Source organism: Elgaria multicarinata, chromosome 1 (assembly GCF_023053635.1).
Source record: "Elgaria multicarinata webbii isolate HBS135686 ecotype San Diego chromosome 1, rElgMul1.1.pri, whole genome shotgun sequence".
Taxonomy (NCBI): domain Eukaryota; kingdom Metazoa; phylum Chordata; class Lepidosauria; order Squamata; family Anguidae; genus Elgaria; species Elgaria multicarinata.
Window position 1 is genome coordinate 175,751,497 of NC_086171.1, and position 17,912 is coordinate 175,769,408.

The window sequence follows — 17,912 nt, forward strand, 5'->3', positions numbered from 1 at the left end:
ACTTCTCCCCAAATGGCTTTCCCTCAGCTCCATCCCATCCTTTCTTTGATGGTTTCGATACCCTGAAGGTTTTGATTAAACCTTCCCTATCCATGCGTGGTGATCCCAATCTGGATTGGGGCCCCCACAAGTTTATGTTAGAGTAAAGAAAAACAGCATGCTACATCATTAATGTCATGTGTAGTTTGTCATTTAGCAGGGCAAAGGTACAAATCAGTTTGTTTCTAAAGGAGGATTGATTGGCCCATATTGATAACTATAGCAATTTCTATGGTTATAAGAAATGATCTTAAAACACACTGCAGTTTTAAATTTTAACCTTCGTTATTACCAAGAGAAGGGCATTAGACCTTGCTCCCTCACTAAAATCTGTTGCCCCCCTTTGGAAATCTAACCTGAGCCAGCAGCCCTGCACCTCGTACCCCTCATCTCATTCTTCTGTTTGCTTCAGTTTTCCCACCAGGTCCAGATCGTCTCATCCCACCCAGTACTTGGAACGTGTATTTCCTTTTATCTTCTAGGTTTACCCCCTGTAGGGTACCATTGTCTAAGCTTACAGCAGGACACACTATGGTTACATTCAAGAACCCATTACTGGTGACCACATGCTACTATCCCAAGGAAGTCTCAAAGCAACTGGGGTCTCTTCACTGTGCTAGATATTATAAAGCAGCCTTCCCCAACCTGGCAAACTCCAGATAGGTTGGACTAAAATGGCCACCACCCCCAACTAGTGGCTTCTGGATGGTGACAGGTTGGGGAAGGCTCTTACAGAGAACAGTGGTTGCATTTCTGGAGAAGTTTGCTTACATGATGAATGTTAAAGGTAAAACCAAAGTCAACCCATGAAAGCTGACTTCCCCTCCCAAAATTAAAGTGATCATTGAGAGAAAATCTTTGGTTCCCTAGGGCAACAAGGTAACTTGGTATTTGTGGATCTGGTTTAATGGGAGTATTGGCTTTTGTTCTAAATGAGTTTCTGCTTCAGTGAGGGTTCCCTGCCCCCAGCCCCAGAAGATGTTCAGAGCAATTTCTGTTTGCTTTGTTTGCTGTCTTCCAAAATAAAATAACAAGAAAATCTTTCAGGGACAAAACATATTGGTGGATGCACAGATTATGTGTACCCAAAGTGTTTGTTCTAGCATCACAGCAGCCCTACCTACCCCAATGGACCTCTGTCAGCCTCAGATTAACAGATGTCAGTGAGAGGCAGTGTGTTGTTTATTGAATCTTTAAAGCCACAATCCTATGCATGTTTAGACAGAAAAAAAATCCTAGAACGCCTAGCTGGGAATGCTAGAAGTTGTAGGACTTTTTTCTGTCTAAACATGCATAGGATTGTGCCTTAAAGAATTAAATTCTTTTTAAATTCGTTCCCCTTATGCCTGGAACGCTCTTCCAGAACATTTGAGAACTACAAGTTCAACCGCAGCTTTTAAAGCTCAGCTAAAAACTTTTCTTTTTCCTAAAGCTTTTAAAACTTGATTTTGTTCTGACTTTATGCTGTTAGTTTTACCCTACCCAGTGCCTGTTTACCCTACCCTGTGCCTGTTTGCTTTCTCTTCCCCTCCTTATTGTTTTATTATGGTTTTATTAGAATGTAAGCCTATGCGGCAGGGTCTTGCTATTTACTGTTTTACTCTGTATAGCACCATGTACATTGATGGTGCTATATAAATAAATAATAATAATAATAAATTTGAACTGAAGAGCTGGTTAAACTGCACTAACATATCAACAGGATTCTGCACAGATCCCTGGTTGGTTGACTAAACCAAAGGATGAAGGGGATAAGTGAAGCCAGGGGGACAGTGCATAGTTGATTCACCAATTAATACAACACAGCTCCTCCACTGACAATCATGGGGTAGAATACTGCTGGCAATGTTCCTGGTCATCCCTGAAACAAGAGATCTCAGAGTTTTCCATTCAGGGGACTGTGTGTTACCCAATAGAGATGTCATGGGAATAGATTGTGTGTACCTGGACTATTCACCCTATTCAGGTCTTGAGGATCTATGCATGCTTGTATCACATTTCTACCGCAATGTTGATCCATTCTCAAGGTCCTCCCGACATCTCAATTGTAACTAACTGCTTCATGTGTTGCAGTTCCTTCTTCATTTTCAGCTAATTGTTTGTAGTATTTACAGTGGCACATGCATGATTGTTGCTGCATTTGCAACAAGCTTCATCTTGCAGCATCCTGGCGCACATCCCTTGCCCATAAGTCAGGATATTGCCTTTTGATGTTCTTTTTACATAGTGGTTCAGATGTAGATTTTATGTCATTAATATTTTTGTTAGGACTCCTGGCTGTAGGCCATTGGGTCCCAATACCGGCAGCCAGATCTATGCCAAGCATGATGTAACAGTTTGAAAGCAATTTGAAAACAGTATATGGAATGTGTCACGGAGCATCATCAGACTTGTGTGTGTGTGTATGTGTCGTGTTTCCTTGCCATCGCTTTCCCTCCACTTCTGTCCCATGATGCTTCCTCTTTCTTCACACAGGGAAGAAAGAGGAAGTAAACAATGACCACGTCGTCAAAAGGACCTGTGAATATCCATAAGTGCACGGTGAAGAGTGTGCAATAAAACACTTGTCTGATGACGCTCATGGGCCCCGACAGTTGTCGGTGCACTTCATTACCGTTATAAAGCAGTAGTGTAGATCCTACCCTGGTGCATATACCAAATAGTGAACTAGCATACTTCCTTGTATTTGCATCTGACTGTGCTTTATAACTGCCAGAGACTATGACATCCCCCATATCCTAGTAGCTTTGTTGATACAGGTAGTATTAGCCTTATTTCTTGAACTATAACACTGTATTCTTTCTCATTTTTGCCGTTTTAGGTAGTGTGGTTATGGAAATTAGTTTACTTTGGGACTTAATCTGTCTAATTTTAGCTTCTTTTTATATTTTTGTTTTTAAATTATGCTTTTACACTTTGGTAATTTTTTGAGTTAGAATGTGTTTGCATCAGGCTGCATTAATTGTTTATTGAATAGTTTGACTTTGCTGCACTGATATGCCCTGCTGACTGTGTTTTGATATGATTATACTGTTATATTGACAGAAATGTTACATATGTTATTTTCTGATGTTTCGTTATTCTTGTAAGCTATTTCGAGGTCAACTTGGTTGTTGGAAAAGCAGCTTAGAAATATTAAATCAAATCAAAATGTCAATGTTTGTTTATTTATCTAGAGTAGGGGTGGTGAACCTATGGTCTTCCAAAAGCTTAACTGCAACACCTGCTGGCTGGAGCTAATGGGAATTGGAGTCCACCCATCTGGAGGGGCACATGCTCCCCACTCCTGATTTAGAGGACTTACTCACTGGTTTTCAACAAAACGTTCTCAAAGCAGTTTATATAATTTAAAGATGGTGCCTGAAGCACGTTTCATAAAGTTTTTTACAGTCTCAGCAGGGATGAGCTTTCACATGTAGATCTTCCACCCTTGAACTCCCTCATCTTACACCTAAATTCTTATGCAGCTTCTGGCTCTCTTGGAGAGCAACCACTCCTTGGATCCATCCATATACCCTCACCCAAAGACCAAATTTGGGAACAGATCAGATACGGTCCAAGCCAGGGCTGCCCTTGCTGCACAGTTTTTCTCTCAGACAGCTGACTTGATGGCAATTAGAATCCTCCATGAAGGATTCTTGACTTGGGCAAATAGCAACCCCTCCTTGGAAGCCCTCCCACACCCCAGATTAGGTCTAGGAACAGAGCGGGTAGCAATGTCTGGGGCAGGAATGCCCCTAGAGCACAGTTCTTCCCTCAGACATCTAAGCTGATTTGTATATAAATTAACACTTATTCTAATAAATGATATGAATACTTATACTAATAAAGCTGGATCTTTGAGTCCATTTTCTGCAAGCACATTTTCTGCATGCCTGCAAAGTCACATACCCTTGCTTTTCTAATTGTTTTTCCTATTGTCAGATTATCCACCGTAACCAGTTTTTCCTGCATTTCTTTTGAGTTTGATCCCATGAGGATTCTCTCTTCTAGCATGTAAACCCCATTTGTGAAAAAAACAGTCTTTAAGTATTAATTGTAGCTGGATTACCCATTCAGAAGCTGTTTCTGTTGGGTCCTGATTTCTCTCATAGAAATTGTCCCTCCCTCTTGAGATATTTCTACTTGAAATGCAACAGGTCTCAAAAAGCAAAAACACCCTGTCTGGGTCTTTTCTGCTTCTGTAATTTTTCCACTGGAATAACGTCATGCTTTGCAGATATTTCTGCCTTGTGGCCAGCATATAATCATATTGAACAGCTTTTTGGGTGGTGGATCGCTTATCTGCTTCTTTTCCAGCTCTATTAACTCCTTCCATCTTATTCAGGTTTTTATGTGGACCACAGTATGTCACATTCTAAGAACATGTATCCCTGCCCAATCTTTGGGATTATCAGAGAGAGCATTTCTGAGCGCACTTCTCTTGGGTGACCAACTGTCAGGATTTTCCCAGATTTGTCCTAGTTTTTGTTCTAGCCTGGGTGTCAGGGGGGATTTTCTATAATGTCCTGAAAGGACATGCTTTCCCCTTTAAGGTTGCTATTAGCATGGCAGGGGGGAATCACGTGCTTTCTGAAGGTGTGTCATTCCCCCCATTGCTCCAAATGGGTGGGTCTTAAAGGGGACAGCGTGTCATTCCTGGACTTTATAGAAAAGCCCCCAATTGGAGCAGTATGTGTGGGAATGACACACTTTCCCCTCCAATCGGGGCCTTTAAGGAGGAGGGGAATGCAGGCTTTCCAGGGCCTCTAGAAAATGCATCATTCCCCCTCGCCGTGCTAATAGTGGCCGCCATTCGTGTGATAGTGGGAATGATGCACTTTCTGGAGGCCCTGGAAAGTGCGCTTTCTTGCCGCCCCACACTGCTCCAATCATCGCCTTTAAGGCCCCAATTGGAGCAGTGGGAGGTGGGAATGACATGCTTTCCCATCCCTTGCTGCAATAGGAGCCTTTAAGGTGGCGAGGGGAATGATGTGCTTTCTGGAGGCCCCGGAAAGCGACTTCCCTGCCCCCCACCCCACTTGCAGCATCCACCCTTGGGAATGCTTTACCAATTGACCTTAGACAGGCCTCCACAGTTCTGACATTTAGACGTCTTCTTAAAACTCATCTCTTCACACAGGCTTTCCCTGAAGTGTGACCCAGTAAACTATGGTTTTGTAGCATACCATAAGAGTGTGCAGTTTTACTGCTGATTAATTCTGCATTGTGTTATTTTATTGTTATATTTTGGTTTTTTTTTAATGCGATTGTTTTTTATATTTATTCATTTATTACGCTTATATACTGCCCCATAGCTGAAGCTCTCTGGGCGGTTTATAAAAGTTAAAAGCAATAAACATTAAAAACAGATATACAAAATTTTAAACCACCAAAAGTATATATATATATAAAAACAATATCCATTTAATACAACTATTCTCAGGTCAGTTAAAAATTCAGCATATGTTGTTAAAATGCTGTTAAAAAAACATTTATATTCATCGCTTTGTTGCCCATGTGGAAAGTGGTATATAAATTTAAGTAATAAATAAATGTGTTGTCAGCTGAACTTGAAAGAATGAGAGCTCCACACCTGAGCTAGTAAAACTGGTCTATTAATAGGGTTCCGTGCAAGTCCAAGCTGGACCACAATGCTCAAGGTCAGTTGTAGGTTGCCATGGGTGTGTACATGAATGCCATCCATGCACGAATACAACACAACCAGACCAACAGAATCTGTAAATATTGCTCTAATTTTTTATAATAGAGGTGCAGTGCTTGTTTATGTGAGATAAGAAGCTCATGTAAAAACTCCCAAGATACAAGTGGAAGCTTTCAGCCAGTCTCCTAAGTTGTTTTTCGGACATGTATTAAAAGATAATTTTAAAAGTAATTTACATACCTCCTTGTAGGATTTCTTCACTTCCACTAGTGGGTGCCAATGTGCAATTGGTTTGCGTGGGTAAGCCAGCATTTCATTCCAGTGGTCTCGGCCTAGTCCCTCGGCATTGTTTGCCACACGGCAAACTCCAATAATCTCATTGTGGCCAACTCTGAAAGCAATAACCACATGTGGAACATGTTTTAGACACTATTTCCCCCCTTGGGTTAATGACCCATTTAATTTTGTTCCTCAATCCTGCTTCTTCTGTCCCTCTTGCCTAAGCTGTACCTGTTTGCTGAGCATCTATTCCATTCCTCCTGCTATCCATCACTGCAGCTTTTCTTATTTCTCCATTGAGGCTCATGACGATTTGTGAGAGCCAGGCAGATGCTGTAACCCAGCCTTTGCCAACTGGGTCCTCACCAGATGTGTTGGACTACAACTCCCATCATATCCAGCCAGCATGATTGTAGGCCTAGGTATGATGGGAGTTTATTTTACATAATTTAAAATATTTATTGGCCGCCTTTTAGGGCAGAGGCCCTCACAAGGCGGCTTACAACATAAAATATATAAAATATTAAAAGCAATAAAAACATGTTCACAATAAAATGGCAGTTAAAACAATAAAACCAGCAGGAACAAATAGCAGAAATAACAGTATGTGTTATGGGAAGGCCATGGTAAAATAACTGTAGTCCAATATATCTGGGTTACTCCAAGTTGGGAAAGGCTTCTATAAATTCTTCTCCACCCTGCTTTATCTTCAGTCCTCATGTTTCTACAATATGCTTCTCATAACACCCATGGTCATCACCCTTTCCCTCCCTGGCAGAGGCTCTGTATCTTTTAACATCTGTATAACTGCCATTCAGGAAGTGAAATTTCCCCATCATTGCATACCCATGCTAGGAAAAACCATATCAATTGATTTTCTGCCTTCTACTGAGTCCCAAACTGCATATTACAAGGAACATATGATTGTGGCTGATTCGTTTTTCCTGTTTGCATGTGCCTCGCAACATTTAATTAACGATGCTTGATGTGATGTCATTATGCGCAAAGGTTTCCCTTTCCCCTTCCCTCTGAAGTGGAGTGACGGCAAGGAAACTCTGAGCATGATGATATCACACATTGTTTTTATTAGATGTTACCCGGGAGTTGCAGGAAGGAGATGTGGGTCAAAGGGAACTACCTATTCCCCTTCATAGATGGCTTTGGCCTGAGCTGCTAGAACAGCGGTTCTCAACCTGTGGGTCGGGACCCCTTTGGGGGTTGAATGACCCTTTCACAGGGGTCGCCTAAGACCATCGGAAAACACATATTTCCGATGGTCTTAGGAAACTGTATTGACTGAACTATGTCATGTATCATCTTTTGTATCATTAAAGCTATTGTTATGTATTATTTTCATTATTAGCAAACCATCCCATGACAATGGATCGTGTAGAGAAGAACGAAAATAATTTTATGGTTGGGGGTCACCACAACATGAGGAACTGTATTAAAGGGTTGCGGCATTAGGAAGGTTGAGAACCACTGTGCTAGAAGCATTGTATCTCTGCTGAGGAAATAGACAGCACTGCAGTACACAGCCTACCTATCACGTATTTCCTCTAACATTTCAGAGATGAAAGCAGACATGCCTCTAGGATTTCCTTAGGTCCACCTTTTTAAGCATACCCGCCTGATTCACTCTTCCTGCAGGCCAGAATGCAGTTATCCTTCACATTATGTGCTTCTATTAAACTGCATATGAAAATGTGTAATTTAGGGAAAATCCATGTTTTTGAATAAAATACATATAAATTGCATATAAAATGCAGCAATATAAATAGATTTTCATGTTCTCAATTTTAAAAAATAATAATAATCGTAGATTGATATGGAAATGGGATGGGATGGACTTATGAATGAACACATATGGAATTAGAGTGATGTATCCATCCCAAGCTTTAGTGTTCATGATATGTACGTACTTTTATGTGCACAAGAGTCAAGATCATTCACCACCAACACCCACTCAGGGACTTAGGTGCAATCTTATACATGTTTCGACAGAAAAAAATTCTACAATGGCCAGCATGCTAAGAATGCTGTGAGCTGTAGGACTTTATTCTATCTAAACATGCATAGGATTGCACCTTTCATGTCTAGAGTAGAGACCCTGTGCAGAGAATTAAGCCCCTGAGGGTTGTACCCAATGTCAGTCCTATTCAGAGTAGATCTACTGAAATGAAAGAGACTGAAGTTAAACTGATATTGGATACAAGCCAGAAACATGAAACCCTGAGCAACTCACATGGACAGAATTTTAACATTGCATCCCCCAAAGGCAAAAAATATGGACAAAACAAACACAGTGATTTCTCTCCCTGTGCAATCGGGATTGGGATAGTTGAGGTGGATGCATGTGACTTTCCAAATTTTCTCTCCTGTCACCCCCAACAGACGTCACCACTTCAGGGGAAGCTAGCCATGCTCCTACCGGAAACAGTGGAAGCTCAGGAACTTGGCGAAAGCACTCAAAGGGAAAATAAATTATTGAGAAGTGAGGAGAATGGCTTAATCTTTCTAGTAATATGATTTGTCTTAAGTACAAGCCAGTCATGTAATCAAGTGAGTCACAGCATGGAATCTGAAGGGAAAAAATTGGCCCAAATTGGATTAAGGCATTGCAAAGACCCCCCTCTTACCGGTCATAATCCATAACAGAGATAAGCAGGCTGACTTGGTCCATGTTCTCTGGAGGGATATCAAAGATTATTGCCTCATTATAGGTAGGATTAAGTGTGTTTCTCTTTATGGTGGTTTTCTTCTTTTTCAGCCTTCTCCCGTCACAGAGCAAAGACACTTTGACATAAGGATCTGGAGAGCAGGAGAAAAGGAAAATGGCAGCATTGAGGAAACAAAAACTTTTTTTCTCCTGGTGTTTATGGGAGCTCTTGTCAAACGATCAAGTGTGATACTGAATGTTGTGGTGGGGCAAGCAGGTGGCAATGTGTCTCCCCAACTTCCATCCATCCATCTGCTCTTCTGAATAGAGCCTACAGACATATAACTTGTACACCTGTAGGCGTCTTCTGTGCAATCTAGCATTGTGCAAAAAGTAAGATTTATGATTATACAGCGAAAGACTGCTTGTATGCATGTTGGCTCTGGGCAAAATAAGGTACAAACATGTGAGTATTTGGGCTTGCCACCATAATAACACCCCCTACACACACACTTTCAGTATTCACTGTTTGATTACATAAAACATGGCTACAGTTAACAACGAAAATACTGAGCTCATTCTCTGAGTATGGTTCATATAGGCAAAATTTAATCATCCACGTACAACAGAGAGGTATCAGCAGGCTTGGGAGAACCCCAAGGTTTGCAGAAATACAAAAATACAAAATGCTCATTCCATACTCATGGTTGTTTATGGGATCTTAGATGATGTTATGACTCTCCAGTTTCACCCTTATATCTAAAAAGCATTTTTGATTATTTTTTTAGAGTAGAGAAAAATCTAGTGAAAGCAAAAGAAACCACTTTTTATACTTGTGTATTTGTACTATTCTGCTATACCACAGTGCCACCTGGAGGTTATGTATCAGAAAAGCAGGAAAAGAAACATTTTGTGTAGTGTTCAGATTTCAATTCTGTGACAAAACCAAAAGAAGATAAAGCAGGTTAACAGCCAATTAACAGTCTCATGTAGAAAAGTTCTGAGTAAGTTCAGTGACCACAGGATGGTTATTGGCTGATGGATGGAGGAGTGAAAAAAATCAGGGGTGGTGGTGGAGCAGATTGGATGGAAGATGGAATGGCTGGAAGAGGGCATTAATGAAAGACAGCACCTAACATTGTTGCAGGCCTGACTTGTAACATTTTTTCATATATGGGTGGGCAGAACATAAATCTTTGGAAGTTTTGAACTTCAACTCCCATAAGTCCCTGCTGGAATGCTGGAAGTTGAAGACCAACGTATCTGGGGATTTATCTTCTGCCCCTCCCTGCTCCACACTTCTAAATTTATTGACTGCTGGAGAGTACTACAACTACTGTCCTCAGGCTTTGCAGCAAGGAAGTGTAATCCCGCAATTTAAAAAAACCAACATTTGGGGCCAACAATGTCTATTAACCAGAAAATCCAATGGAGCATATTGACTTCTTTGACAATCAAAAAGTCTGGATGAGCTGAAACATTGTTTTTCTGGGGGGCTCCAGAAACCATCTGTTTGTATACATAGCTCTGGCTTTCTTTTCTTTTTGGATGAGTGCGGGGGGGGAAGCAATTTTGTGGTGGTAGCTGTCCTGCAGATTGCTCCCTTTCCAGCAGAGACTGCTTGACTTGTTTCCTCTTCTCCTTGCTAACTTAGTTCATCCTCATAGACCATTCCCTGTCCTCTAATAGGATGCAGATGTCCTTCATACATAAACACCCCGTGCGTATTCCTTGCCTACCTATCTGGTTTTGTAAGCTAACAAACTATTTTCAAGAAAGGAAGCTTTTTTAAAAAAACACACACCACAGATTGGTAAATGGAAATAGATAGATGAAAGAAGTAAAAATAGGGCAGCTATGCTGCCCTAGCTGCCCCAGAGACTGACTTTGGCAAATTGCTTCTGAGTTTCCAGCATAGCACAAATGCTATGTAGGCTGCTGGAGGAAATCACTGTGTATTTAGAAGTTTGAGTAACTATATAGCGCACCACTGCGGAGCTTCTGAGCTGTTTTCCTTCTGAAGCATCAGTCCTCAGTGACTCAAACTGTATCAAGTGCCAGCTGAACTGAAATGTTTGTCTGCCCAATCTGCTTCACAGTTATTGGTGGTGTAGCTTAAAATGTTTGTCAGCAAAATGGAGACACTGGCATGTGCAAGTTTGGGCCATCAAAAATGGTTGTTATGGCAGACACTCCAGTATTTGCACAACAACATTTCTCCAAATGAATTACACATGCATGCCTGTCAACTTTAGACTAAGTCTAAAGACTTAGGCCATGGCTAGACGAGGGGGTCGGAGGGTGACGATCTCACAATTTTATAATTGCGAGATCGTCGCCCTCGTCTACATGTGGCACATGACATTGCAGCTGCCATTTTGTTTTTTGTTTTTTAAACAAAAAAGCGCATGAGCGCGCATCCAAAAACTGTAAGATTGTTTTTTTAAAAAACAACAACAACACCTTGCCCTCCCCCCACCCCACCCCCGATGGGCACAGAGCTCCCGAAGAAGAAATCATTGTGATGCCCGCCCACACATTTTGCAGTCTCGGGATCATCCCGACACTGCAGAAAAAGCAGGATTAAAAGCAATGCTGATATCCCGGAGCAAGGGAGGGATCATCCCTCCCTGCTCCCGGGATCCCCTGTGCGACATGCAAACGCACAACGATGATCCCAGGACAATCCCCGGGATATCGGCAGGTGTAGCCATGGCCTAAGGGTGCGATCTTTTCATTCACAGGACCATAGGAAAATGTGGACTCCTCTCTCTACAAGGGGAGGATGAGCTCCACTGTTGGAATCTTCTCTCTTCAGGTGGCAGGAAGCTCTGGTGCCATTGCTTTTCTGCTGTCAGGACTCCAATGGTGGTAGGAATTGACAAGAGGCATATTGGGTACAGATATGGGGAGGCCTTGGGTCCACAGGATCCAAAGCCCTCCCATTCCCTGAATATGCCTATGACAAGGGAATAAATGATGCCAGCCCTGCAGCTGGTGTACAAGATGTGGTGACGGCCACCAATTTGGATGGCTTTAAAAGAGGTTTGGATAAATTCCTGGAGGAGAAGTCTATCAATGGCTACTAGTTCTGATGGCTTAGTGCAACCTCCAGTATTAGAGGCAGTAAGCCTGTATAAACTAGTCATTGGGGAACATGGGTGGGAGGGTGTTGCAGCACTATGTCCTGCTTGTGGTTCCCTGGTTGACAGCTCATGGGCCACTGTGTGAACAGAGTGCTGGACTAGATGGACCCTTGGTGTGATCCAGCATGGCTTTTCTTATTTCCCCACTCATTGGAAGTAATAGGAGGGGAGAAAAGGTTGGGCATGGTAACAAAACAGCTTTATAAAAAGCATCTTTCACCTGGCTTGTGTGACTCCAGCAGACCTTTGGAGTTGGTAGTTTTTTCACCAAGGATTCTCCTTCTTATGGCATATGCCCTTGTGCAGAGGGCATATGTTATCCATATGTAGGCAAACCCAATATATTTGTCTCAACGTATTTGGATTCCTCACACAATAAGATACTATCTTAGGTAAGATTAAATCCTTCGTTCCAGATATACTTGACACCAGTTTAATATAAGATATATAGAGCTTTCTATTTTCCATAAAACACTCTTTAAGACAAAATTTGTCTTTTGTTTCTTTATAAAAATATCAGCACAGCAATACTAAATAAAAGAGCTTCTGCTTGCATAGATTCAAACACATGATGCGTTCAAAATCATCCTAAGTCAAGGGCCTCATACCTACGCGAGATCTCCCCCTCTGTTTACACGCGGCGTGTGACGACCTCGGAGGGAGAGGACATCGTGCCCGCCATTTTCTTTTTAAAAAAAACCCCAGAAGAAGCACATGAGGTGTTTTTTTTAAAAATAATAATTTCCTCACTCCCCCCACCCCACTCCCGATGGGCGCAGAGCTCCTGAGGAGCTCTGCGGCCAGTGTGCGGTTCCCAACTCCTTGCGAGTAACTGTGAGGAGCTGGGACAAACCATGACACCTGGCCACACATTCTGCGATCTCAGAATCAGCCTGGGACTGTGGAAAAAACGGACTGGAAGGGTAGGGCAAAATCCTGGGGAAATGGAGGGATCATCCCTCCCTGCTCCCAGAATCCCCTGTGCGTCATGTGGACACACAGGGATGATCCCAGGGTGATCCAAGGATGGCCAAGGATTCAAACAGAACAAAAAACAATATTTAGTTTCAGGCTTCCCTGGCTTGTCTACAGGCAAGATGTTGCAGGTAGCTGATCTGAAAAGATCACTCCCAGTGTTGTGTGTTCAGAATCTCCTTTATATACTCTATGGGTACTATCAAACTTGTCTAGATTATTTTTACTTCATTTAGTCATTTTTCATTAAGATACATTCCTAAGGATACATTTCTATTCCTAAATTACCTATGTCTAAACAGTATCACTGAAATTTAAACCTCTTAATGAGATTGATGCTTATAACAACATGCATATAAAAACAACCCAGAATCCCATGACATGTTACAAGTATGTGTGTGACACAAGAATTATTTCTTTGACCTCGCTCTGTCTTGACAGCATGTATTCTCAAAATATATCTTCTATATTTACATCCTGAGAAGTTCCTCCTTGTTACTTCATCTGATCACATTCCTGTTTTTATGGTCCACCTAACTGCTTTTTAAAGCTATTTAAAATTCCATGAGTACTAGGTCACTACAAATATAATATCAGCATTGACAGGGTGACTCTCTATTATTTAGTGTCCCAACTGCAAAACCTGTCACCTACTATCTCGTCAGTAAAAAATACCAATGAGACAATAATCAATTACTAATTGTCTGATATTTCTGTCTCCCATCTGGGAAGGGTCAAAGATAAGACATGTTTAATAAGTCCTGTACCAAGAGTCCGAGTTGCATTAAATTGTCCTTCAGAAGTCTATTTTTTAATCCAGAATTCTCTTGGAGGCATCTAATTATTGAATTTCCTAACTGGGTAGCATTGGCAAGCTGGTGCAAATATGGACAATTTGCCTGATTTGCCACACTCCCCTATCTATACAGGATTGATCTATAACAGACTGATTAAGTCCTGGAATGCTCACAAAACAGAAGGATGTGATCAGTAAATCCAACAGACACAATTTCAGTTTGAGGTTAGTTGACCTCAATCTGGATCTGAGATCAGATCAATTCAGTTCATCATTGCCTCTTCCTATAGTTTGGCCCCACAGCTTACTGGGAAAGTGATGGAGATGGATATAGATATGAGAGAGAGAGAGAGAGAGAGAGAGAGAGAGAGAAAGGGGGGCACGTTTCTTTGCAAATGTCTAGGTTGACCAACTGTCAGGATTTCCCCGGATTTGTCCTGGTTTTTGTTCTTTCCATGGTGTCAGGGGGGATTTTCTATAATTTTCAATAATGTCCTGGAATGACACACCTTCCCCTTTAAGGCTGCCATTAGCATGGCAGGAGGGAATGACATGCTTTCTTGAGGCACATCATTCCCCCACCCCGAGCTCCAATTGATGTCTTAAAGGGGAAAGTGGGTCATTCGTGGACATTATAGAAAAGGCCCCAATTGGAGTGGATGGTGGTGGTGCAGAATGAAATCCTTTCCCCTCCTCCACTCCAATCGGGTTCTTTAAGGTGGCGGGGGAATAACGTATTTTCTGCAGGACTCAGAAAGCTGCTTTCCCCCCCACACGCTAGGTGTCCTCTTTCTTGGTTTCCCAAATATGGTCACCCTACAAATGTCTGAGTATGAGAGTCCACAGAATCCTATAGGGTGGAATCCAGCAAAAAGTAGGCATGCCTAACTTGATAATTATCAATGTGATTTTATTGTTGTTGTGGTTGTGGTTGCTAACGTTATTATTTATATAGGTACATGTAAAGGTGGCTTGTTTTCCCAGGCTTTCTCTGGGCTCTAAGTAAATTAATTATGCCACTCCATTTTATTGCTCCTGGATTTTTTTTTTACTGGAGTTGGAAATGTTTTTAATGCTGTATTTTAATGCTGTGTTTTTAATATTGTATTTTTATATTATGAATCGCTGAGAGATTTTATTACATTCAGCAGTATATAAATGTCAGAAATAAATAAATAAGCATGCAGCTTCTGGGCTGCATGTGACCCTTGCTGCTCCCCAGTGTGCCCCCTGCCTCCCCCTACTGTGCTCCCAAAATCATTAGCAGCAAAAAAGAATCCCCCCACTTGCAAATGACAACTGTAGTGCTATGGGGTGCTACAAGGGTCAAATTTAGCTTGTTTGCCAGCTAGATTTGACTCTTTCAGTGCCATGGAGCTCTAAAAAGGTTAAATTTAGTTTGCAAACCAGCTAAAGTTAATTCTTATAGTGCTCTATAGCACTATGGAGTGGTTATCCCTATGGAGTGAGAAATCATCAATTCGTTTCCCCCTGAGGCACCCCACAGATTGTGGCAACACCCTGCAGTATGCAAGCTTTGGGAATGGGTGTGGCGCAAATGGTTCATGGATCTCCTGTTGCCCACCTCTTACTTCCAAATTTATCCTTTAAAGACCCATGTGGATTTGCAGTTCTGATATAAATATTTTCCAAAATGATTACACCATTATATTTTGGAACCAGCTCAAAGGCAGCTTCTAATTATATTACACCCTGCTTAAATTTATCCAGATCACTTAAAAAAAAATGAATTTCATTTCCTGGCTTCCAGCATACCTCTAGTGACACAGTTTCAGGCTTCCACGCCAACAATGCTTTCGAAAACTTCGTCTGACCTCCAACCAAAATGTAATGAATGGCCTGTTTGTTTATGCATGGCACTGTTTTCTGTGTGGGTGTGAGAGAAATATTTCTGCTACACAGACAGCTTTCTTTGAACCAGCGACATTGATATCACAATGTGTAGGAAAGCTTCTCGACTGATTATTGAAACAAGCAACACTGTCATAGAAGATCAAGGAAACTGCTGCCTTGTGCTCAAGCCAGGAAACACCTACCTGAGTAGCCAGTTATATCCATTGCTTTGAGATTCCTGCATTTTATGACTGTTAATGTGAGGCGACCTGCAGTTGGCAGATAACAAAGGGAAAACATGATCTCCCCCAGGTCCACACTTTCCTTTAATAAAAGAAAGAACACGGAGCATTAGAAACGGGCAAGAAGAGAATTTCACAGACTGTCACTTCCTTTGCATTGTATGTATCTTCTCTAGCTGTTTCTCCTCCTTTGCTTCCAAGGCAAGGCGAGGAAAGAGTGCGCAGAGTGCGCACACATAATACAACTTTAAAAATATTTCACAGGCTGTGCACCCCTAGATACATGCTGTGTGCCCCTTTCATATCCCTAGGCATTTATAACTGCAAAAATGTAGGTGACATTCAGTGTGAAATGAGTGGAAGCCAGGTTATAGTTGATGGACATGTAACCACATATTTGACTAGATATTTACATAAGAAGCCCTCAATAACTTGGTTCCTAAATACTGCAAAGATTGTCTCCTCCTTTTATAGACCGTCCTGGGGGCTAGGATAATCAGGGGAGGTCAATATAGATATTGACATCCCTGAAAGTTTGTGGAACGGAAGCACATGAAAGGGCTTTCTCTGAGGTGGCCCCAAAGTTGTGGAATTCCCTCTCCTCTGAGGTGAATCTGGTATTTATTTATTTATTTATTTATTTATTTATTTATGCATTTATATCCCGCCTTTTTTCCTACAAGGAACCCAAGGCGACATACATAATCCTTCTCCTCTCCATTTTATCCTCACAAAACAACCCTGTGAGGTAGGTTGGGCTGAGAGTCTGTGACTCTCTTGGGCTGTATTTTGGGCTGAGAGCCTGTGTAAACCCAGTGGGTTTCCATCGCCAAGTGGGGACTAGAACCCGGATCTCCCAACTCCCAGTCCAACACTTTAGCCACTACACTGGCTTCACTGTATGCATTTAGTTAGGAACCTAAGGCCCTTTCTACACCTAAGGATTATCCCAGGAAAATGGAGGGATCATCCCTGCCTGCTCCTGGATCCCCTGTGTGTCATTTGGATGCACAGGGATAATCCTGGGATGATCCTGGGATAAATGGCTGGTGTAGACAGGGTTGGAAATGGATGAAAGATGTGAGATTGTGATGTTTCCCCCCTATAGTAAAAATGTGTATTGAATTAATGTTTTGTGTCAAATTAAGCTTTTGATGGTGGTTTTAATTTATTTTACATTGTTTTATCAGTATGTATGTACCCCACCCTGGTACCATAAGGTGAAGGGTGGGCTATAAATGTAAAGAATTAAAAAACAAATCAAATCATGTTCTGGAACTAAGTATTGATACGTACAATGTGACAACCTTCCTCTCAAGAACTACTAACATGTTGGGCATTGGTCTCCTTAAGCCGTGAATATATGGACTCCCATCCCAACACAGCCGTGAATTCATTGGGCAGCCCTAGACAAAGTCACTCCTTATAAATGTCAGTTCTCCACTTGTAAAATGTTATAAAGAATGGCCTGCTTCACATGGTGAAAGAATCAGAAGAAAGAAATTTATGAGGATGAAAGAAGTAAGGACGTAAAGCAGCGTGCATTGTAAAAAGTGGATCTACCACCAAATTAAATAAATTTTGGTTATCTAAGTTTTAGTTGATTGATCAAAATAAATGTGCATATCAGAAAAAAATAGCTCAAAAATTGTGGGGGGAGCATACTTTCTTAGTTTGTATGTGATGCACACTTGTTGTAGCAGGCATCACCTTCAAAGAAGGCTTCAACCTGTCCCTTTCACGAACAGTGTGGAATGCCTCTTTTAAGATGTCATTAACTATTTCCATTTTTTTAACAAAAAGAATAAGTTCTTGTATTAAAAAAAAAGTTCAAGCATTTAAATACCTGTTGCTCATTTAATTGGCAGCACCCTTTCAGTCAACCAAAACTTTTTAGAATGGGTTAATGCAGTCCTGTTGGGTAGGAAGTGCAGGATACTAGGGGTGTACAAAGTGGGTTTTCTCTGCTTCAAAATTCAATCTGGAGCTCTGTAAAGGTGATTTTCTGCTTCAATTTTGGAGTGGCTCCCCTCTCTCCCCCTCTCTCTGACTCATCGAATTACCCGTCGATGAACCTTTCAGTATTTGGCTAACCAGTATTAACATAAATGCTTACAGCTCCCTCATTTTTAAAGCTAAAGAGATAAAACTTGGCACAGTGATGGCTCTTTGGGCGGGCTTTAGCCCCACCAAGTTTGAATCAGATTGGTTCATGCTTTGATTTTTTTTAAATTGGAAATTAACAAAAATGCTTACATCTGCATAATTTTTATAGAGA

At 41.5% G+C, this 17,912-nt stretch overlaps 1 protein-coding gene across 1 annotated transcript in view; it reads right to left on the reverse strand.

Annotated features, from left to right (window-relative positions):
• Positions 1–17,912, reverse strand: part of SYT6 (synaptotagmin 6) — a 192,529-nt gene that overhangs the window by 6,533 nt on the left and 168,084 nt on the right. The window contains exons 4-6 of the mRNA XM_063143533.1: positions 15,596–15,716; positions 8,602–8,773; positions 5,924–6,074 (exon numbers count right to left, since the gene is read on the reverse strand). Of these exons, the coding sequence (XP_062999603.1) occupies positions 5,924–6,074; positions 8,602–8,773; positions 15,596–15,716 (444 nt within the window). The remainder of the gene's footprint in view (positions 1–5,923; positions 6,075–8,601; positions 8,774–15,595; positions 15,717–17,912) is intronic.